At 42.5% G+C, this 24,970-nt stretch overlaps 1 protein-coding gene across 1 annotated transcript in view; it reads right to left on the reverse strand.

Moving 5' to 3' along the window:
* The window catches only part of SYT3 (synaptotagmin 3), a 223,008-nt gene that overhangs the window by 78,174 nt on the left and 119,864 nt on the right, over positions 1-24,970 (reverse strand). Inside the window, exon 4 of the mRNA XM_066607182.1 lies at positions 1,003-1,375. Coding sequence (XP_066463279.1) covers positions 1,003-1,375 — 373 coding nt within the window. The remainder of the gene's footprint in view (positions 1-1,002; positions 1,376-24,970) is intronic.

Consider the following 24,970-nt stretch of genomic DNA (forward strand, 5'->3'; position numbering starts at 1 on the left):
AGTGAGGTGTGTCTCAAATCAATGACAGTGGCCAACTGTGTAGGCACAGAACGTATGGATAAGGGGAATGGTAACACCTAGTTGACAATTTATATACTTCCAAGAGGAATAACAGAGAAAAAGAACAACACAGAGTCCTAAGAAGAGATGCTCCGATATTGTTTTTTCATGAAGAAATCAAGTATATGTTAAAACAATAATATCAGTAGGAAGGACCGTACCTTTGGAGAAGTGCAATGATTGCCCCCTTATCAATGGTTAGGCAAGGGGGAAGAGTTAAGATACTTTTTCACAGTATGACTTAGTAACATAGTATGTTAGGCTAAAAGAAGACCATGTCCATCTAGTTCAGCCTGTTCCCACCCCCACCTTCCCCTTATTGATCCAGAGGAAGGCAAAACCCCCTCAATAAGGCAGAAGATAATTGAGCCCCTTTGGAAGGAAAAATTCCTTCCTGACTCCGGTGTTTTCAAACAGGAATGATAGACATTCGGTGAATGGATGTGAAGTATGCTGGAGATCTCTTCCGGCCACCTTCCTTCATTCACAGTGAACTGGCAGTCATTCATAGATGAACAACTGCCTGTTTACATTAAGCGAGATGTCCCTCATTAGACACTTCCTTTCAGTGAGCTGAAACTAATCAACTAGCAAGCGACTAATAAGCCATTTCTCCTTCAGTACCCTGTCGGGTTTCGGTTTTGCACAGGCCAACTATCAGTTAAAATGACTTGTTTGAGCAATTTTTTATCCAATAGTCAGCCCATGTAAAAGGACCCTTACATGCTGTACAATATACAAAGAGTTAATTACAAAATATTCATATGGATTTGCTATGGAAATGGTATGAGAATGAATGACTGAAGGTCACCTTATGATTGACCATAAACTGCTCTGTTTTTAATTGTCATAGTCTTAACATTTGTCCCAATGAGAAACATAAAAAGAGGATACAAAAGTCATGCAATAATGCGAAAAATGTGGCAGTGACAGAATTCTTACCTCGGACTCGGAGCAATATTAGCCACTTGCTGGTGTGACTGTGCATAAGGCATCTGAGATTCCTTGGCCACACCCTGGCTGTCAACTGGTATGTCAGGAGATGTCTGACTTATTTTAATGTTGGCTTCTGGGTAAGAGTCCATGTCTAAATAAGAACGTTCTGGCATCTCCTGTCCAAGCTCCACACGCTCCACCAATAAGTCCCCATAGTGGGAGTGGTGGAGGTGGCCATGGTGTCCATGATCCTTCTTCTGAGTAGAACCTTTGTCCCTCCATGGAATCCAACATAATTTCCAAGAGACAAAGAGCAAGACTCCAAGGAGAACTATTCCGCAGAAAGTGACAATGACTGATAGAAGACTGACAGAGACATCTGAAAGAAAGAAGAGTTAGTAGGAATAATGTTAGGAATATTACCACACATCATATGGCAAAAAAGTCCACCTTGTCCATTTTACATAAATAATCATGTACAAGTCCACAGGCTCAGGCCTCATTCAGACAAGCGTGGTTTACACACTGCAACAGCAGCGTGTAAACCACACTTCTATAGCAACCAATAGGTTGCTGTGGAGGCACTCACCAGCGCGCACAGCTGGTAAAAACGATAGGACAGTGAGTGCCGACTGACCTGTCAGCTCTGTGCTATGGCGCTGTCCAGTGTGCTGACCACAGGCTCCTATTAGACTATGGGAGCTGCAGTAGCACTCTGCTTGCAGCGTGGCGCATGAAGCAGCTCGTTCACCTCAGAATTCCTCGTCTGAACGAGGCCTTAGGTCGTTTTCACACGACTGAGAAACTTGCGCAAGAGTTGTGAGTTGCAAGATGTGCAAATCTCACATGAATATGAGCCCTATGCTTTTAAATGGAGTCATAGGACATGCCACGAAAACATCGCTTATGTATATCTTATTGCACTCCTCAGAACGCATCGCCCATTGATTTCAATGGGCCTATGATGCATTGCATGGCTCTTGCATGCTGTGAGATGTGTATGTGAGTGCGATGCAAGGTTCCCCATTGAAATCAGTGTGAAACACTTCTGATCCTCTATCTCACATGAAACTCGTGCGAGAGGATCGTAATGCAAGGCTCACCTGTGTTTAGGTAGCCTTATAAAGAACATGTAATCCTTTAAGAGTTTATGCCTTTAACATTTAAAACTTGACACCATGTAATAGTATAGTTCAAACTATTTTACATCCAATGCAGTTGGCAAAAAGTTTCTCATCCTAATCAATGAGCTTTATTGATCAATGCTAGCCACAAAGTCACTGATAGTACAAATCTCACTTCAAGGCTGCCAACTGCATATGGCTTTACCAGGTGTCTCTCCTGCTGTATGTTACAACAGCACATAAACCTAGCCACAAAGTCCAATAAATGAGCCAAAAAAAGAGCAAGATACCATGTGTTACATACAGTGGAGGCCTTTAAAATAGGAGCGTAAGTATAGCTGGTGCAGAGATCAAAGTCACAACTGGGTCCTTTAGCTTAAGGAGATCAAAAAGTCCCTGTGCCCAATCTGAGGAGATTAATATTATAAAGAATGCATGATAAATGGGGTCTGGCAGAAATTTTACAAAGGGGCACAGAAGCTTCAGGTTACATCTCTTCTTCCAAAACTGGAAGCCTTGTTGAGTACAGACCACTTATGTACACTACCGTTCAAAAGTTTGGGGTCACATTGAAATGTCCTTATTTTTGAAGGAAAATCACTGTACTTTTTAATGAAGATAACTTTAAACTAGTCCTAACTTTAAACAAATGCACTCTATACATTGCTAATGTGGTAAATGACTATTCTAGCTGCAAATGCCTGGTTTTTTGTGCAATATCTACAAAGGTGTATAGAGGCCCATTTCCAGCAACTATCACTCCAGTGTTCTAATGCTACAATGTGTTTGCTCGTTGGCTCAGAAGGCTAATTGATGATTAGAAAACCCTTGTGCAATCATGTTCACACATCTGAAAACAGTCTAGCTCGTTACAGAAGCTACAAAACTGACCTTCCTGTGAGCAGATTGAGTTTCTGGAGCATCACATTTGTGGGGTCAATTAAACGCTCAAAATGGCCAGAAAAAGAGAACTTTCATCTGAAACTCGACAGTCTATTCTTGTTCTTAGAAATGAAGGCTATTCCATGCGAGAAATTGCTAAGAAATTGAAGATTTCCTACAACGGTGTGTACTACTCCCTTCAGAGGACAGCACAAACAGGCTCTAACCAGAGTAGAAAAAGAAGTGGGAGGCCGCGTTGCACAACTAAGCAAGAAGATAAGCACATTAGAGTCTCTAGTTTGAGAAACAGACGCCTCACAGGTACCCAACTGGCATCTTCATTAAATAGTACCCGCAAAACACCAGTGTCAACATCTACAGTGAAGAGGCGGCTGCGGGATTTTGGGCTTCAGCGCAGAGTGGCAAAGAAAAAGCCATATCTGAGACTGGCCAATAAAAGAAAAAGATTAAGATGGGCAAAAGAACACAGACATTGGACAGAGGAAGACTGGAAAAAAGTGTTGTGGACGGATGAATCCAAGTTTGAGGTGTTTGGATCACAAAGAAGAACGTTTGTGAGACGCAGAACAAATGAAAAGATGCTGGAAGAATGCCTGACGCCATCTGTTAAGCATGGTGGAGGTAATGTGATGGTCTGGGGTTGCTTTGGTGCTGGTAAGGTGGGAGATTTGTACAGGGTAAAAGGGATTCTGAATAAGGAAGGCTATCACTCCATTTTGCAACGCCATGCCATACCCAGTGGACAGCACTTGATTGGAACCAATTTCATCCTACAACAGGACAATGACCCTAAACACACCTCCAAATTGTGCAAGAACTATTTACAGCAGAAGCAGGCAGCTGGTATTCTATCGGTAATGGAGTGGCCAGCGCAGTCACCAGATCTGAACCCCATTGAGCTGTTGTGGGAGCAGCTTGACCGTATGGTACGCCAGAAGTGCCCATCCAACCAATCCAACTTGTGGGAGATGCTTCTAGAAGCGTGGGGTGCAATTTCACAAGCTTACCTCAACAAATTAACAGCTAGAATGTCAAAGGTGTGCAATGCTGTAATTGCTGCAAAAGGAGGATTCTTTGACGAAAGCAAAGTTTGATGTAAAAACAATGTTATTTCAAATACAAATCATTATTTCTAACCTTGTCAATGTCTTGACTCTATTTTCTATTCATTTCACAACGCATGGTGGTGAATAAGTGTGACTTTTCATGGAAAACACAAAATTGTTTGGGTGACCCCAAACTTTTCAACGGTAGTGTACATCATAAAACGCCATCATAAGTGCCATCTCTTCTCCTTTAAGGACCTTCATTGTAATGCATTTTTATATATGATTTTGACTAGGCATTGCATTAAAAGTAATATAGCTTTTGCAAGATTCCTTAACTAATGTACATATAGGCAATCTATATATATAAAGACGAAAGCCCTCACTGACTCACTGACTCACTCACTGACTGACTGACTCGCCAAAAGTTCTCCAACTTCCCGATGTTGTAGAAACATGAAATTTGGCACAAGCATAGATTATCTCCAAAATAGGAAAAGTAATTGGGTCCCAACTCGATTATTCAATTCTAGCGCAAAAGAATTGGCGTCGAAATTTTACGTACGTAATCTAAATCTGTCACTTTCCAATGTCATAGAAACTTAAAATTTGGCCCGAACATTGATTATGTCATAAATGGGAAAAGTTAATGGGTCCCAACACGATTATTCAATTCTATGCGCAAAAGAATTAGCGTCCAAATTTTACGTACGGAATCTAATTCTCTCACTTCCTGGTGTTATAGAAACTCGAAATTTGGCAAGAGCATTGATTATGTCATAAATAGGAAAAGTTAATGGGTCCCAACTCGATTATTCAATTCTATGCGCAAAAGAATTAGCGTCCAAATTTTACGTACGGAATCTAATTATCTCACTTTCCGGTGTCATAGAAACGTGAAATTTGGCATGAGCATTGATTATGTCATAAATAGGAAACGCTAATGGGTCCCAACTGCATTATTCAATTCTAAGCGCAAAAGAATTGGCGTCAAAATTTTACGTACGGAATCTAATTTTCTCACTTTCCGGTGTCATAGAAACGTGAAATTTGGAACGAGCATTGATTATGTCATAAATAGGAAACGCTAATGGGTCCCAACTCCATTATTCAATTCTATGCGCAAAAGAATTAGCGTCCAAATTTTACGTACATAATCTAAATCTCTCTCTTCCCAATGTAATAGAAACATGAAATTTGGCACGGGCATTGATTATGTCATAAATAGGAAAAGTTAATGTGTCCCAACTCGATTATTCAATTCTATGCGCAAAAGAATTAGCGTCCAAAATTTTACGTACAGAATCTAATTTTCTCACTTTCTGGTGTCATAGAAACGTGAAATTTGGCACGAGCATTGATTATGTCATAAATAGGAAAAGTTCATAGGTCCCAACTCGATTATTCAATTCTAGCACAAAAGAATTAACGTCCAAATTTTACGTGCGGAATGTAATTTTTTAACTTTCCGGTGTCATAGAAACGGGAAATTTGGCACGAGCATTGATTATGTCATAAATAGGAAAAGTTAATGGGTCTCAACTTGATTATTCAATTCTATGCGCAAAAGAATTAGTGTCCAAATTTTATGTACGTAATCTAATTCTCTCACTTCCTGATGTCATTTTATATAAAGTAAGCGTCACATGGTTACCTCCACGTGGTGTTTCCTGGGTAACGCAGAGAATTATGCAAAATGGTGAACATATATGTTTTTCCGGTATCTCTAAAGTAAGCACGACTTCATAAGATTTTCCGTGTGAACACCAGATAAACACCAGTACCAAATTAACTCGGGCGAAGCTGGGTATATCAGCTAGTAACTATATAAAGGGTGGTTAAAAAGTGATCTAGCTGAAAGGAATACATTGAGGGATTATTTTCTGCACCTTAGATGGGCCTCTTACCTCTCCTTCTCTGGTCACCTCAGTAGCCCTCTTTTCTTAGAATGATGACAATACATAAGCCTATATTTCTACCTTTCAGCATCTTTTAAGATAAAGTAATCCCTTATGAGAGCAAAAGTACTATACAAATAAAACAAAGAAGTAAAAGTAGAACAAAAATTTACATTTTTCTCATCCCGAGTAAATATTAACATTTATGAGGCGCATAAGATCATTACTTTTCATTTAAAAGCCATTCTTCACACAGCGTGCTGAGTCTTCTGGTTAGAAACTATTGTCTCTATGCAAATGGAATATTAAAGCCTGTCTTCTTACCAGGAGCTCATGACCTTTTCTTGGATTACCCCAGCAAAGAATACAAATTGATCGTATCTGATATAATGAAAACTTGCTCACTCTAACCAGTGTGCAAGTAGAATTTCCACTTTCTATATGAGTATATGCATATATCACCTAGTCCTGAATGTATTATACTAGTTGTACTATGTGAGGTATTACATTAATCTTCTGTTCACATATATAGAGGGTCTCTGAAGATCTATAGAAATGACTGCATGTCATATAAAACTATGTTTGGCTCATACCATATGGAAGATTCTAATATAGTTGCAGAATATGGAATACGTTCATTCTTAGAACATGTAGAATGACCTGTACTTGTATGAGAGCCTTAAAAAAATATATATCCAAAGTGTTTTTTTATTATTTTTGGGTGCAAGACAAAGAAAGTTCACTGTCTCTACACGGAAGATTAATTCCTCTATCCACAGTGTCAATAGAAGTTGCTATTTAGACAATCATTAGTTATGACAGGAGTGGGTATACCTTTTCAGTACTGAGTCTACACTTTGTGTAGTGATCTACCTGAGGACTAACAATAGGAACTGCTGTAATTTTTGGCATGTCTCTAGTTCTCTAAGAGTGATAGTTGGGCAGGTTTACGGATGAGTATAATATAAACAGCTTTTTGTGTCTGTATTATGGCCGCAACCTTTTTTTGTTCTATTGAACCAAACTTAGATCACTACAGATGTTATAGTAAGGACTGCTGCTAACAGATGAAATTAGAGAAAAATGTCTTTGAACGGTTGGTGAATACTAAAGAAAAAAGATTTTATACATGGTTACCCATGTGTTAGTCATTACCCAGATAATTAATTTACAAATATCAATAATAACATACAAGACAGTCCACAACCTGACACCTTCATACATCGCTGACCCAATCCCTACTATCAGCCTCCAAGTAAGCTCTGGATCTTGTAGGATCATCGTCTTTGCCCTCCTCTTGAGTGTTTTTTCCATCAGCTCTTCAAAGATTCCTTCATGGTTCTTCTATATTTTACAACTTACTACCCTCAACAAATCAGACTCTCCTATCATCCAGATATTCTGCAATAACTCTGCTACCACTTTACAACTGTGCATTACCCTAATCTACCAGGGGCATTGCTATACAGGGTTCAAAAGTAGCAGTTGCATCCTGTCTTGGTGTCTAAGATGGCCCAATAGTCACTCTGTCACATAAGAAAAAAAATCAATGTAATAAATGACACACGATAGTGGAGACCCAGTCATGGATTTTGCATCAGAGCTCATGAGCTTTAAGTTATGCCTTTGGCGCCAACTGTCTCTTTCTCTTGTATACTGTAAGCCCTTGTGAGTAGGGCCCTCTGTTCTTCTGTACCATTCACCCAGTAAGCTCTGATTAAAGTGCAGGACATTAGGGATCCAGGATGTCATGGACATTATCTCCTTGATATCTTGCTCCTTTCCACCTTGGACTTGTCATAAAACAGGATATCAGTTTTGCTGTTAGTATTTATTTAATATAGGTTGCTATGAGCTAAAACCTGTAGAACAATAATCTACTGTAACGTATCACTCCTGCTCAAAAATATTAAGGAACAGCTGTAAATGCAACACCATAATAAATAAGTAAAGGGTTGCCAATAGAGATGAGTGAGTATACTCGCTAAGGCAAACTACTCGAGTGAGTAGTGCCTTATGCGAGTACCTGCCAGCTCGTCTCTAAAGATTCGGGTGGGGTGATTCATACATATCTGGTGCATGGTTGTCTTGTGGTGTCTTAAAAACATACAATCCTACAAAACGAAGACACTCATCTACTTATGTTTCTTAACTAACATCTCTCAAGGATCGGTAGCTCCTCTTCTACTTTGGCATACTATGTGGTAGGTCTTTGGTAGATTCAGGCAGTCTCCAACTGAGCAATGAAAGTCTTCATTGTCTTTTCAGCAGCTCCTGCAGCTCAGCCTACTATAGTCCCGTTGTCCTGCAGGCTGCCTCTCCTGGCGGTCCTCTCCACCTGACAACACCTCTGTTCACTTTACTGGCCCCCTGTATTCTCCCTGTGACACAGTCAGAAAATCCTTTTCAGTGGCCCAGCAGCGGCAAATCAGTGAATCCCTTTCCTAGGCATGCTCAATTCAAATTGTCACAAATGTTGTTGCATTTCGCAGTCAAACCTTAACTATGGCAACAGTTTAACTCTTCAGGAGAAGCAGCTTACATTCGCATTGAATGAGTACTTGGGGAAGATGTACTGTAGCTTCCATATAAATGCTATACACCACTGGAAATGGTTAAGAAATCAATGTAAGGATCGGAGGAAGTGTATCATGTGAGTGATATCTTATCGATTACAAACAAACTGCAAATATGAGAGACAACATGGGTTACAATGCATTGGAAGCACAACTCAAGGGACGCTTACAAGTGGCCATCTGGACGAAAGAGAATCATCACCCTTTAATATGCAAAAGCAACACGCTTCTGTAGAGAATGATTGTTCCGTGTCTCTCGAGAATTTACAAGTGATAGCTAAAACAATTACCTAAAGTACTTTTTCTCACCATCTAAAAACAGTTCCATTTCTGGGAGCTCTTTGTGTGTTATCTGGCTTAATTACGAGAATAAATCACTGATTGATTTCCCTGCCTTAAGAACTGGTTAATATACAGTGGCTGTTGGCCTCAGATTGCATACTTACATTGCAAGACTGTGGAGGTTAAAGTAAGACTTTAAAACCCTTAGGCTAGGGCAACACAGCAACTTTGTCCATAACAGGGGTCGTGCAACCAATGGAGAGCAGTGAGAGGGATTGGGACGGTGCCTGCAAGGTTCTTTTTTCCCCCATGTAGTGTAGCTAGGGCTTATTTTCAGGGGAAGGCTTATATTTAAACCCCACCCCCTGACAATCAGGGTAGTTTTTATCATCAGGATAGGTCTTATTTCTGGGGAAACACGGTATTGCTATATACAACAATGTGATTATTATGAAACAGGGAAAACATGCAAACTCCATGCAGATGTTGTTCTTGGTCAGATTTGAATACAGAAGTCCAGCATTGCAAGGCAATAATTCTGAGCACTGCCAGCTTCTTCTTCTAGTCGGTTTCGCTAGATAAACTTTCCAAGGTTTGGGTTTTAGCAAAAGTTCAATAAAAAATAAGGTTTGACTGTTTCAGTTTGCTCAACACTAGTGCCATCATCTTCTAACTGCTACTTCCACAATACCTGGTCATTAAGGGAAAAAGCTCTGCAATTCCACTTTTAATATCCTCCCCTCCTTTGATCCTACTCTGTCTCAAATTATACTCAAATCTATAAGAAATATATAAAGAATTCCATATATGTCCTAGGATAGCATGGACATCTTTCTCATTAACCTCTGTCTGGCTGTAAGGCAACTGACTGCAGATGGAGCCCTTCCCTACTACTCTGAAATGTTGAACTCAACCTCTTGGCTCCCCACCTCCTCCTCAGTCATCTGTTTCCTTAAACTGTAAGAAAAACCTACACAGTAAGGTGTCAAGACAAATGTAACCCCTGATATTTGCTAGACTGTTTTGGCGACTGCAGTAATCCTGCAGCTTTGCAAACACTTTCTCCCAGGCATGTGTGTTACGGTATACTACCCTTGATATGCCAGCCCGGGTGCCCTAGATCTCACCCACAACCCCTGTCCCTGCCTACTTGCCTCCACTCCTGGATAAGCCCAGGCGGGCAACTGGGCGGCGGTCCCTACTCTCAGTAGGGACCAAAAAGGTACGCTGGCGTACCTGGATGGAAAGGGTAGAACACCGACAGAAAAGGCAGATGTAAATAACCAAAATGAACAATACAAAGCAGAACTGAGGCAGATGAAGAAACCTGGCGGACAATAGCAAAGTATAGCAGACAAGATGACAGAGGCAGGAGACCAACAGAGGCAGACTAGCTAGCACACTGAGGGAAACCAATAACTGGCAGTAATTGCAAGTCACTGCCCAACCTTTAAACGAAAGTCTCCGCCCAGGGGCGGAGAAAGAGAGACAGCCAACTCCCAACAGAACATAATAAAAGGGAGCTCGTGCACGGCAGCTGCACTCACAGGTGCGCGCGCATGGTGCCGCGTGCCACCAGTACCACGCTGGGCAGGCACCCATGCCGCAGGCAGCCAGACAACAAGCCGGGGGCACGCGCCCCGACCGCAGGATCCCGCACATCGCTGCCCTGGGAGGACCAGCAACCGCCGCATGGTAACAATGTGTTTCCCAAACCTCCCATAATTTGCCTTCTCCAACAGTTGGGAATTACTTGGGATGTCATGCTCTTTAATGTTATATGTAGCTTAAAAATTAACGTATGCATCAAAATAACATTTTTCCTAACCGCAATTGGCACCTTTACAGCTACACATAGAGATTTTACTACCTGTGGATTTTGCACCGTTAAATAATACATCTATGAGTTATAGTTTGATTGCCTATTCTTCACTGTCTCGGGTCCCCTGTGGTGGAGATGCCTGCTTCAGTGTATACGCAATTGGAGCATACTGTACCCTGTATTAACGGAATAACGAAAGGGCACTGTTAGGGATTATAACAGTACATGGGGGTGCTGTGTACTAAATCATTCAGGTTTTCAGCTGTATTAATAATAGGACAAAAAAGTCAACAGAAGAATTTACAAGACTGTAGTACATCATATCCAGATCTAGATATATACTGTATATTAACCCTTTAAGGGGCTGTCTCTGGAAAGAAATTGATGGTATTCCACTAGGAAATGGTATCATTGTCCAATTGCTAGGGCTGAAAGCAGCAGCATTCCAACTGATCAGACTACAAAACAAGGTGTCGTTTTATCTCCTGTTGGATCTGCATGGCGGTATTCTTGTATTATGTCGCCACCAGAAGTTAGGGGTGGCGACATAATACAGGAGTTTGACATGCAGTCACGCCCCCAGCTAGTGATTGGCTAGGGGCATGTGTGGCTTTATTAGAGGCAGCGTCGATGCCAGCATCACTAGATGCTAGGGCGGCGGTGCCTGGAGCAAAGGGAGTTGCAGCAGGAGGCGCGCAGCGGCTGTGGCCCCGGAAGAGGCTGCGGCCTCAACAGCTGCACACACTGTGCCAGCAGCATGAGGACATGGAGATGGAGCCCCGGTGACAGGACCACAGCCTCTGGTAGCGGACGCTGGAGGGAGCAGCGGCGGCGGCACGAGGACAGGTATCGGCGGCTCAAGACCCACTGGCAGTGGCCGCTGCAGGAGACACCTTAACAGCAGCATCTGCATTTCGTGTTGCCTGGTCTGGAGGGTTAGGATGAGGGTTCATTTTCCTTTGAGGCTTATATATTATGTAAGCCTTACAGGACAACCAACGCTAACCCTCCAGCCTAGTCAAACATCCATGTTGACAATGCTGCTACCAGCCTTGGAAAATCCGCCAATCAGGAGCTAGGGGTGTGACACGGGCGTTCCTCGTGTCAAACCCCTAGCTTTCGGTGGCATCAAGATACAATAATACTCTGTATTGCTTTCTCCAAAAGCTGCATGGTTGACATTATTGTCAATCACTGATCATGTCACCTTCAATGAATTTGAAGTGGCCCAATGTTTTTCTAGTGTTGCTGCCACTTTAAATTGTGGATCATAGCGGTAATAGCCCTGTTGATCAGACACTGATGACATATCCTAGCCATGACTTATCCATTTCTCTTCTAAGGATCAGGGGTAGGACCCTTTACAAATTTAAAGAACATAAGTGTTAGGATACCCCCTTCTTCCCTGGAAATTCTTCTTTTATTGTTTTTTTTGTCAAAATACATAGCATCTGGGAAACATCAACTTGAGACAGCCCCCCTTTAAATGTTCAAAGGGAAAAGGTTGATGTTTTGAGATGTTTTTAGAAAGTGATATAGGTGGCCAGTGTGGTCTTGATGGACTCAGCAGCCTATCAGGGTGTGTATGAGGATCTCTTGGCTGATAGAGGTGGTTTTGAGGTTCTGCATTCCCCTCCGATGCAGGAATATTTGGGGCAGTTAATTATCATTTTGACTTAAGCATGATTGCAAACACATATTGGTATTGAGGAGCTGGATATCACGCTCTTATGATGCCCACTTTTTATTGTCTACCTAAGGTACATAAGGATTATAACCATTTATGTCGAAGACCAATTGCATCTGGAGTGAATAGCCTGGGTCCAACTATTGGCATTTATCATGATAGAGTTTTAAGAACATTTGGCATTATAGAGGGTGTCTCTATGGAGGGTGAGCACTGTATTTGTCTATGCCCTACAATTGGTCTTGAAGGCACTGGTTTACCTTCAAAATTTGAGTGGTTGTCTTTACCGTGCCCACAATGATTTTGTTCTATGCCTATTGGAGTTCTTCCTTACAAAGAACCTCCTTCTTTTCAACAGGAGAGTCTACCATCAGTTCAGATGCACTGCAATAGGGGCACCTTGTTCTCTTGCATATGCAAACCTGCTCCTGGGCTGGTGGGAGGGACCATTGTTTTTGGAGAGGAATGCATACCTGGTATTGAAAGTGTGGAGATGTGGGCATGGTATATTGAAGATATCTTTAAAATCTGGCAAGGAGGATCTGGTTAATAGACTAAAGGTCCTTTTACACGGGACGAATGTCAAGCAAATGATACCCGACACTCGTCCCTGTGTTTCCATGCTCCCATGCTTCTGCACGGGAGCTAGCAGAGCTGTCTCGCTCATGGAGTGGCCAGCAGGGGGGTGGAGCAGTGCAGGAGATTTCGCTCCGCCGCCCGTTTTCATTGAGATAACACAGTGGTCGTTCACTACAGAACTGCCACTGTTTAAACTGAATGATGAAGCTCATCGCTCATCGTTTATGCAGCATAAAAGATCACTTTAAATCGCAGCCGTTCAGTAGTAAACGGCCACTGTGTTATCTGAATGGAGAGGGGCGGGATTATTGGGATATATTACTAATTGACAATGGTATTAAAAGTGTGATTGGCCCATCTCCTTATTTTTACTTTTGCGAAGGGGTGTTGCCTACATGACAGGCTTGTACATCCCTCCCACATAGTGGTATGTTTGGGCACTATTAAGTGATGGTCCGAAACCATGGGGCAATAGCACTCACTGTTTCTGTAGTCTTACTAGGAATGCTTATTCTACAAGCCAGGCTGCCGCCTATTATCTGGTTTATGTAAACTGTGTCACCATTTCCTAGGTCAATAGAGTATATGCCTACCTAGGACTGTGGGAATATTTATTGAGCCTTTTTTTCTCCTGATTGTTGCAGAAGCGCTTTTTAATCGGCACTCCACATTGTTTTATAAGATAGGTGGCTGCCCATTACCAGGGGGTATATAAACTGTGTCACCATCGCCTATGTTCATGTGGCACATATTTACCTAGGACAGTTGGTATGTCTTTTGAGCCCTATGTTTTCCTGTTTGATATGGGAGTACTTTTCATCAGGACCCTGCATCAATGTTGTACACTCTGCGGTACATTTTTCTTTGGCTATATGTTTCCTGAGGAGACCCTTCATAGAGGGATGAAAGTGTAAGCACGCTTTAGGGATATTTAGGGCATCTGGCAATAGGGACAAGTTCTGGACAGGGTCGCTCTTGTCAGGGTGATCGTCCTGTGTTAGGCATCAGGGCCTTATAGGTAGACGATACTGGGTTACTTAGGGTGAGCATAATGTCCCTGCAGCTGTGTGGACCATCATCCTCCTTATAATGCTCTGTATACCGAAACATCAGATTGGGTGAGGCATTTCCACTTACTTGTATATATGCATTTATGTCTTGAGCCACATCTATTTTTAATAATATACCATTAAATGTTAAGTTTTAAATGCTTACATATTCTGTACATATAGTTCTCATCCGTGGCTGTATTTTATTTTAGATAACCGCTTTAATAAGAAATTTATTGCAATATCTGCATATATATTAAATAGTTAATAATGCATTCAAGGGGTTCAAGTTGAGGTTACCTAGAAGCCACAGGACGTCTTGTCATGGTGACCACAATATTAGAACATATAAATTTCTTAAGTGGTTACAGAAATGTCTATCAGTTACACAAGGCAAAACAGGCAGGTTTTAACCCTTTAGTGTCCAGCTGTACATGTTTTTTAAACGTCAGCCTAGCCTAAGGCCGGCACAAGAGTCCAATGTTGACAAGAGCTAGAGTTCCTTGTCCACTGACAGTCGGGGTCCTGCTCTAGCATTCCGGCGGAGCATGTAAACTGGTGGCAAGGGGAGGGGGCTCTCCCTATCATTCATCGGCACCTCGTAATATAATCACAGGCTGATGATGGCTTCTCATGACAGCCTGAGGCCTGTTGAAGCCTTTTGGATATTCCAGGCATGCGAACCTATCAGACACAGCAACTCAGCAGGGTCTGATAGCTGAGCTGTCAAAAGTACACTACACTGCACTACATAAGTAGTGCAGTGTAATATACCAGCGATCACATGATTGTATCTTCAAGTCCTCTTAAGGGGCAAAAAATGTGTTAAAAAAAGTAAGTGTATTTTAAAAAAGTGTACAATATACAGTTTCCCTACAAACACCCTTTGTTATGGAAAAAAATGAACATTATGCATTGTCACATTGATAAAGACCTGTACTATAAAAATATTATGTCTGTTATTTCCCCCCCATACTGTTAAAGTTGTTTAAAAAAAAATGTAGAAAACAATGCCAGGCTCAGTCAAACGCGCAAATTATTCACGCATGTATAGGCGCGTTTCCAAAACGGATCTATTAGAACCAATGCCTTCCAAAGAAAGCGGTCACATGTCCATTTTTTAGAAGCGGAAAAAATCCGCACCTGCAAATGATAGAACATGTGAGTGCAAATGCACCCGGTCACGCGATTTTTTTTCTGCACATGATGTGCAATTTTCTACACGTGATGTGCAATCAGTGACATCACGAATGACTGTGATTGGCTAATGCCAGACTAAGTTAGCCAATCAGAGCATAAGCTTTCTGTAGGCGGGGGAAAGCCTGCAGCAGCGCCGCGGGAGGTGAGTATTCATTTTTTTTCCCAGACACTGTATACCCGGCGTATAAGACGACCCCCGACTGCAGAGCAGATTTTTCAGGGTTAAAAGGACGTCTTATACGCCGGAAAATACGGTATATATATGTATATATTTGGTATTGCTGTAATTGTATAGAAACAACAAATAAAGTTAGCAGATTATTTATGCTGCACAGTACGTGCTGTAAAGAAAATACCCAAATTTATGTTTTTTGCCTATCTGTCTTGCAATAAATACGATAAAAAGGTGTTTGGAATGCAACGATGCTAATGCAATTATTTCTATAAGTGTTTTATACATAAATTTGGTATCACTGTAATCGTGTTGACCTGCAGAATAAAGGTGACATTTCATTTACACCATACATTGAACCCTGTAAACGAAAAACAAAAAAATTTTTTTTTACTCCCTTCCCCCAATTTTGTTTTGTTTTTTAGGTTAAACAATGCATTACATGTACCACAAAGTGGTGCCATTAGGAGACAGAAATCAGTTTCGTAAAACAATAAATATGCTATGGCTCTTGGAACATAACAATGTAAAAAACTAAGAAAAAATTGCCTGGTCATTAAAGTGCAAAGTAGGCTGGTTAATAAAGGGTTAAGCTCCTCCAACTTTAGAAGTAAGCACAAGAAATCATACAGCTTCAGAGTATTAAACTAATCATGACAAGGAGGAAAAGATGTAGGAAAATGCATAGTGATCTGGATAGAGGTGCTCTGCACATGTCAAGCCGAAGGTGGTATAGACAGAGGACCCACTGCAATTGTTGCACCTATACACCTATGTAGAACTGGCACTGCTACTTGTATTATGACAGATATACATGGGGCAAATGGAAATAGGATTATAGATGTAATAGAGATGTAGCCTTGTATACTCTTCTTATATTCATATTAAGTTCCACTTATATGTCCATCTTTATGAACAGCTATCGCACCTATGGCCAGTATCTTTCTAGCAGCTCAATGTTAAAAGTCACAGAGATAGGACAGCAAAGTAATGTAAAAAGTGATCTCTGGGGGATTTCTTGCGTTCTTCTACCTTGTTTGAGATCATCTTTGATAGCTCATGACCCCTTTTTTCGTATTGCACTTAAGACTGACCTCATCACCCTCTCATCTTAACCACCATTCTGCCGCCCTTTGATGTGCATACATTTCCATAGAACGCTGCGGTTACCGAGCACTACAACTGAGTACAGTAAAACACGGTACATTGTTATGGGCTTGTATTTTAAGAATATATTGCACTACTCAAGGGATATCTCTCATGAAAATGACAAAATTACGAGCCATTCCAGGAAAATAAATCTAAGAACATGTGACTATTTAAGGTCTTGCACTGAATTTCAAGTTATTCCCTGTCCATAGGATAGGTGATAACTGGCTGAGGTCCCTGCCAATCTCAAGAACGGAGGTTCTGTGCCCCACATTCTCCTCACTGTGGGGTTACTGCACCCCCCACAGTGTGGAGGAGACTGAATGATGCACTGGTCGTGCAAGAGCACCAGCATTCCATTCACTTTCTATTATGTTCATGTGGGCAAACAAACACCAGGTCCACATGAACGTGACCCAGAAGGGGATAAGGACCATCGGGAACAGTATCAGGAAACGGACTCAGACTGGATGCACTAGCATAAGATACAAACAGGAACCGACTAACGACACACAATCGCCATGCATACCTGTACACATAAGCAGGTGTTCTAGTTATAAAACTGCAAGGTATTGGTTCGTATATTGGCCAAAATACTTAAGCCCGCAAGCCGTGATCAAGGCTCCTCGTTGTCTTGCGGCTCCCTACACTAGCAAGACAACTGACCCCAAGCTGCAGGGAGAATAGAAGGACCCTACCTAATAAGCAAGGCGATCGCCTCGATAAAAGCGGCCCCACGCTGGAACCTCAGTCTTCACTATCCCTCAAGGGTTAATACACGGAACCAGAACAGACCGGAACACAGAACACAACTCACACAGCAACACACTACAGTTAGCATGCCAGACACACAACCACATAGAACAGAACAGTTCACTCCTCATGTTTAGCCACCAGCACAGACATACAGAACATGACACTGTTCACACCTTATACACAGAACAGGACAGTCCATACCTAATGTCTGGCTACCTGCACAAACATTGGACTAGCCCCTGTTCACCCAAATAACACATGAACAGGCATGCAAAACCAACAAACCCTAGAGTGAAGGGAAACCAGCTTCCTCTTGTAGAGGGAGGATATTTATCTGCAACCAGACTGTGGTGATTGGCTAGAAGGAGAACACAACACACAGCCAGCTCAGTCATTCCACACCTGTGGGGCTGTGCTGTTAGAAAATTATGTGGTACAACAGATCCCAGCCAGCACAACCCTTACACTTTCAATAGGAGCAGCATCCACTTGGGTATTTCCATCTGCCATATTGAAAGGAATGGAACGCTGACCACATATGCTTAGCCAGCGATCCATTCAGAGTGACGTCACTGTGGTGGTGGTGAACTGAAATATACAGAGGGAAATACTGATTAAAATATTGATAACATACGGTTATAATGTCATCTGTAATATGGATCCTTATTATGGACGTGTTTCCGTACACTCGTGTGAAACTGGCCTAACAGTTCAAGAAAGAATGTATACATCTAGATTGGTAGTGCTTTTAATCTAATTTATCTAATATTAGTACAATCAAGGAATTAAATGGGTTGTACAGGATTACATTTTTTTTACAAATAGCAGCAAACATTAAAAAACATAAAACCAACACTAGGACAACGATGACGAAACCAAGGGGGAAATTTATTAAGACTGGCATTTCATACACTCCTCTTCATAAATTAGGCACAACTCAGTTACTCTGTGCGCCCTATACAGAAATCTATACCAGCTAGGATCCACGTCTCTTTTTGGGAAAGTGGCGTAGCACGGCATGTCTGTCAAAAAGTCCCAAAATTCTTGTGCAAGGCGAACTTCTGACAAATTTTGCAACAATTTTTATGTCATAAAAAGGTTTTTCCCTCTGTTATCAGTGTCAGGACATGGTTTTGCTTATTGCTACTATTTCTTGTTTTGGCATTTGCTTGTGTTTTGGAATGAAGCTTAAAGCCTCTTTCACACCAACATTGTTTTGGCGAGGAATAGGTACGTCAAAAAAAAAATTGCATCTAAAAGAACCAGTAGTTTCCTATGAGTTTTGTTTACGTTGATATTTCACTTGACCTATCTTTTTACGGCAAAACACTGGAGATTCCAATGGGAGCAGAAAAAGGGAGGGGGGGAGTTTAGCAGCAGGGAGCGCTGCTAAACAATGACTCTGTTTCACTGGCAATGTAAACTAGCCATTAGCACGGAAGTGCTAAATTACACCCCTTGAAAATATTGTGACATCTATAGCTAAAAAAAGGTGGTGATTTGAGCTTTTGCTTCGCATGCGTGCAGAAGCCCAGGAAAGCTGTGTACAAATCAGCCGGTCTTATAACAACTTCAAGCTTGCAAGGGTGAACACCCACTGACGTTTTTTTTCTCCACTATGCTGCGAGAGTAAAGGTAAAGTCTCGCAGCGCAGTGCAAGAAAAAAAAAAACGGCATCACGCCGGCATATCGCCAGTCTTTTCCATGGTGCCAACGGCAGCAGCGGTAGCCCCATTGAAAAGAGACGGAGAATGCCGCGGACTTCTGCCACAGCTGTGACAGCTGTCACAGCTGTGGCAGGAGTTTCCTTCATTCCCGCGGGGATAAATGAATCCTCTGCCACAGCTGTCACAGCTGTGGCAGGAGTTTCCTTCATTCCCGCGGGGATAAATGAATCCTCTGCCACAGCTGTCACAGCTGTGGCAGAAGTCCGCGGCATTCTATCCCATTACTTTCAATGGAATCCTCACTGCTGCCGATCCCATTGAAAGCACTGCTTTCTGCCAAGCCCTGCAGTATGATTATCGGGGAAGGGGTTGAAATATAAGCCCTTCCCCGATAATCATCAATAAGTGGTAAAAAAAAGAAAGAAAAAATTACTCATGCTAAGATATTGCTATTCATGAATGAATAGCTAAGGGCTATCTGTCATTGGCTGAGCGCTCAGCCAATAGCTAAGCACTAGCTGCTATTGGCTGAGCCCTCAGCCAATCAGCACAGCCCTTTCAGGAGGCAGGGATTTTTAAATCCCCGCCTGCTGAAAGAGCTTAACAGCAGTGCAGGGGAGCCAGCCGGAGGATGCGTCTGAGCGGCGGAGAGGTGAGTAATTTTTTAAAAATTTGTTTTACCACTTATTGATGATTATCGGGGAAGGGCTTATAATTCAAGCCCTTCCCCAATAATCATACTGCGGGGCTTGGCAGAAAGCAGTGCTCTCAATGGGATCGGCAGCAGTTCCAATCCCATTAAAAGCAATGGGATAGAATGCCGCGGACTTCTGCCACAGCTGTCACAGCTGTGGCAGAAGTCCGCAGCAGTCTCCTATGTTTTCAATGGGGCTAGCGCTGCTGCCGCTGGCCCCATTGACAGCACTAGCCATATGCCAGTTCTATTCCGGCGTCTTTCTTGCGCTGCGAGGCGAGAGTTTTCTCGTGCTCTCGCAGTGCAAGAAAGAAAATATCGCCAGTGGGTGTCCACCCTTCGAGTGATTAATCGAGCTTCTGCCATGTTGGCAAGAGCGCTCGGAATAGTTGATCCGTGCATAATCTGGGACAGAAGTGGGATCCATAAGCATCGGAGCCTTTTCTTACTGGTATGTGACAAGTATGTTTATCATAAAAATGTAAATTAACTCCCAATACTCCCGGTAAAGTTAGAAAAATCCTAACAAAATGTCACTTTTTAAAAGTAGATTTTGAATTTAAGCCTCATGTAAATATATTCGGTGCAGAGCTCAGTCACTTCATGTTCATTTTTTACCCCTTACTAACATAACTACACTCATTGTCAAAAAAATCAAGCACCTAGAAGGAGTTGTTGGAATCGAATCAAACTTTCCATGTGCGATTGTAATGCTGACATAAGTGTTTACAATATCAGAGGAAAAGGATAATTTATTGGGGAAAACTGAACACTTGAAGGGAGGCTCTAGTAACCTGTTGTACCGCCTCTAGCTTGGATGCAAGATTTGATACAGGTGGGCATGGAGGCTGTATTATCCTGTTGTACCGCTTCTAGCTTGGATACAAGATGTGATACAGGGGGCATGGAGGCTCTAGTACCCTGTTGTACTGCCTCTAGCTTGGATACAAGGTGTGATACGGGCAGGCATGGAGGCTCTAGTACCCTGTTGTACCACCTCTAGCTTGGATACAAGATGTGATACGGGGGGTGTGGAGGCTCCAGCACCCTGTTGTACCGCCTCTAGCTTGGATACAAGATGTGATACAGGCGGGCATGGAGGCTCTAGTACCTTGTTGCACCGCTTCTAGCTTGGATACAAGATGTGATTCAGGTGGGCATGAAGGCTCTAGTAGTCTGTTGTAACACCTCTAGCTTGGATACAAAAGGTAATACGGGTGGACATGGAGGCATACAGGTTCCGTATTGTATCCTGTGGCACATAGGTGCACATTTGCTGTAACTGAGCCTCTAGATCATGCAAACTCATAGGCTGTCGAAGTTGGCATCCCTGATGACTTGATATATGTCCCATGGTGAAAACTCTAGTGACCAGGCAGCCACAGAAGTGTGACAATGTTGTGGGGACATTCCCGTGACACCTTGTGTGTGCGGCCGAGCATTATTCTGCTGGAGAATGCCTCTTCGAAGCCGCCATGAGAGGAACACATGTGGCTGCAGGATGTCCTGAACATATCACTGTGCTGTCATTGTCGCTCGTACCACTACTAGGGGTGACCGACTGTCGTATGCGATGGCTTCACAGACCATCACACCAGCAGGGGGCAGTGTGCAGCTACACAGTAAAGGCAGGATTGAGGCGCTTATCCCAGAGGTCTCCAGACACAAACACAGCTTTTGTTAGTGTCCAAACTGAACCTGCATTCATCACTGAAGACAACCCAGTTCCACTCCATAGCAGTCCAATTTCATTATTTACTACACCACTGTAAACAGAGGAGATGGTGCATGGGAGGCAAAGGTAGTACATGTAATGGGTGCTGTGAGACCAAATGTCCTTCAGCAATGCTCCTGGAATTCTTCCAACAGACACAGGGGCCTCTAACAATGGTGTCACCTGTTTTGGATGGCGGACAATAAAACAGTTGGAGCTGCTCATGCTTGTCAGACGATCCTCTTTATTGGTGGTCTGTTGAGGGCATTCTGAGCCCAGTCGCTTTATGTGCGTGTCTACAAGCATCCACTTGTCCCAACACTTCATAGCAGTCAGGTCATAACAGCCCAGATGGCGGGCAGTTTGTCGTTACGACCATCTAGCTTCTCGCATTCCAATGATATTCCCCTTCTCCGACTCTGGTAACTGGGTGAAATCTCTTCTCTGCGTTGTAGAGGCGTCTAGTGGTCAACAAGCTCTACACAAGCGGAAGAAGAGGTCACTACACACAAGGAGCCTCTGAGAGCCTTTTATAGGCCAAGGGTAGAACCATTTTTAAGTCCTCGGATAGCAAGACCATTATCTAATTATGCCGTAACCCTAATTATTTGTATATCTGCCTGAGATGTAACTGCATGCCGAGTTTTGCAGCAAAACCACAACTTCTTCTACATGCTTAATTCTTTTTTTTTACAATAAGGGCAATTTTAGCCATAACAGCCAGTAAATCATATCTTCTTTCGCTTTCCAATAGCCATGCCTTTTTTTGCATAATTGTAGCTGTATGAATTCTTGTATTTTGCGGTATGAGTTCTAGTTTTATAGGAACCATTAATTTGTTTTTGCTGCAGACAAATTAAAAAAAAGCTATCTCATCATTGTTTTTTGCAATTTATTTTTATGGCGCTCATAGTGTGTAGTATAATTATTGTGTTATCTTTATTCTACGGGTCATTACAATTATGACAACACCAAATTTGTAGAGGTTTTATTATGTTTTACCACGTTTACTGTGTGACACTTAACAGAACTGTATCAGGTCTGTTTTTTGTGGGGCAACTGGTAGTTTTTATTGGTACCATTTTCAGGTATATACGACTTCTTAATTATTTTTTATTCCTGTTTTAGGGACATGAGATGATCAGGAAATGGCTATTTTGGCTTTTTTTTATTGGAATTTACCGTACTGGATAACTTATGTATTATTTTATAGTACGGGTTACTATGGATGTGGCAATACCAATTATGTGTAGTTGCTTTTCTCGTTTTTATTTTTTCAATATTTAAGGCCATGTGTAGGGGAAAGAGTTTAATTTTTTTTAAAGGCAACAAGTGGCACAAATGTCACATAATATAAACTCCAGCTAAGGGCTTTGACAGACTAATGTGATATGCCAAGCATAACGTGGAGAATAGAACCCATTGATTTCATTGAGCTTATTCACACATCTTTTTTTGTGTTCGTTGTTTTGGGGGCACAGAAAAATAGGGCTTGACCTATTTTTCTGTGTTTTGCACACCAAAGACTTCCATAGTGGTCTATGGGAGTTGCACAAAATGGATATCTGCCCACGAAGATGTGCGCTAAATGCAGCACATACCTGCAATAACCTCACTAGGCAAAATAGCCTTTTATATCAGGGCGGGGTGATTGACCATGCCTGTGCAAATACGCTCTGATATCCTACAAGTTCTGAAAATTCTGAAAATTGTTTTTTATAAACCATACAACCTCTTAAAGGACGTATTCATATCTCAAGCATGAAAAATCCAAGACCTCTAGGGCCAGTGGTGGTGATTCCCAATATGTTATGCTAGAGATATATGTGGATCTTATCACAAGTTTTCTGCTGCCCAGAACATTACATTATATTACTTATATAATTTTTTTTTAAACTCATTTATATAGCACATACCTATTCCACTGCGCTGAACATCATTGAGGGTGCATTCACATGAGCGCATAAACGGCGCGTTTTTGCGCCCAATCGTATAAACGTGACCATCTGAGGCGTTTGTTTCCAATGTATTCGTTCGCACGGGCGATTTTACGGCGCGTAAAAACGGCAATCCGAAAAAAAGATGGAACATACGCGACCGAAATACGCGCCAACGCATATTCGATGGCCGAAAAGATAGTTTGCAAAGTAGGAACAAACGATAATACGTTTTCTAGCTCTGGTCATGATCGCCGAAAAACGTTCTTTCCGGCGATTAAACACTGCGCACGTGCGAACGTAAATACGCCTACGCTCGTGTGACCGCGCCCTGAGCCTCACAATCTAAATTCACCTATTCACCAGTAAAATATCAATATTTGCAGATGATACAAAACTATGTAAAGGAATTAACACAAGAGAGGACAGAATACAGTTGCAAGAGGATCTGGATAAGTTGGGGGCAGAAAAGCAGGAAATTATGTTTAAAGGGGTTGTCCCGCGGCAGCAAGTGGGTCTATACACTTCTGTATGGCCATATTAATGCACTTTGTAATGTACATTGTGCATTAATTATGAGCCATACAGAAGTTATCAAAAGTTTTATACTTACCTGCTCCGTTGCTGGCGTCCTCGTCTCCATGGTGCCGACTAATTTTCGGCCTCCGATGGCCAAATTAGCCGCACTTGCGCAGTCCGGGTCTTCTCCTGTCTTCAATGGGGCCGCTCGTGCAGAATGCCGGCTCCGTGTAGCTCCGCCCCGTCACGTGCCGATTCCAGCCAATCAGGAGGCTGGAATCGGCAATGGACCGCACAGAAGAGCTGCGGTCCACGGAGGAAGAGGATCCCGGCGGCCATCTTCACCGGTAAGTATAGAAGTCACCGGAGCGCGGGGATTAAGGTAAGCGCTGAGCGGTTTTTTTTTTTACGTCCCTGCATCGGGGTTGTCTCGCGCCGAACGGGGGGGGGGGGTTGAAAAAAAAAAACCCGTTTCGGCGCGGGACAACCCCTTTAATAGAGATGAGCGAACGTACTCGGATAAGCACTACTCGTCCGAGTAATGTGCCTTATCCGAGTACCGCTGTACTCGTGCTGAAAGATTCGGGGCGCTCCGCTGCTGACAGGTGAGTCGCAGCGGGGAGCGGGGCAGAGCGGGCGGGAGAGAAGGAGAGAAAGATCTCCCCTCCGTTCCTCCCCGCTCTCCCCTGCAGCCCCCCGCTCCGCAGCGCGTCCCGAATCTTTCAGCACGAGTACAGCGGTACTCGGATAAGGCACATTACTCGGACGAGTAGTGCTTATCCGAGTACGTTCGCTCATCTTTAATGTTTAACACTGATAACCGTAAGGTTCTGCACATGGGCAGAGGAAACACATGTCACCATTACACACTAAATGGGAAACCACTGGGGAACACCGACATGGAAAATGACTTGGGATTTTAGTTAACTGTAAGATTAACTGGAACAATCAGTGTCAGGCAGCTGCTGCCAAGGCGAATAGGATCATGGGGTGCATCAAAAGAGGTCTAGGGGCGCATGATGAGAACATTATTCTTCCTCTTTACAAGTCACTGGTCAGACCACACATGGATTATTGTGTACAGTTTTAGGCACCGGTACTCAAGAAGGACATATCAGAGCTTCAGTGGGTACTAAAGTAATAAATTGAATGGGCGGACTACAATACCCAGAGCTTATCAAAATTGGGGTTATTCACTTT

Source organism: Eleutherodactylus coqui, chromosome 6 (assembly GCF_035609145.1).
Source record: "Eleutherodactylus coqui strain aEleCoq1 chromosome 6, aEleCoq1.hap1, whole genome shotgun sequence".
NCBI lineage: Eukaryota > Metazoa > Chordata > Amphibia > Anura > Eleutherodactylidae > Eleutherodactylus > Eleutherodactylus coqui.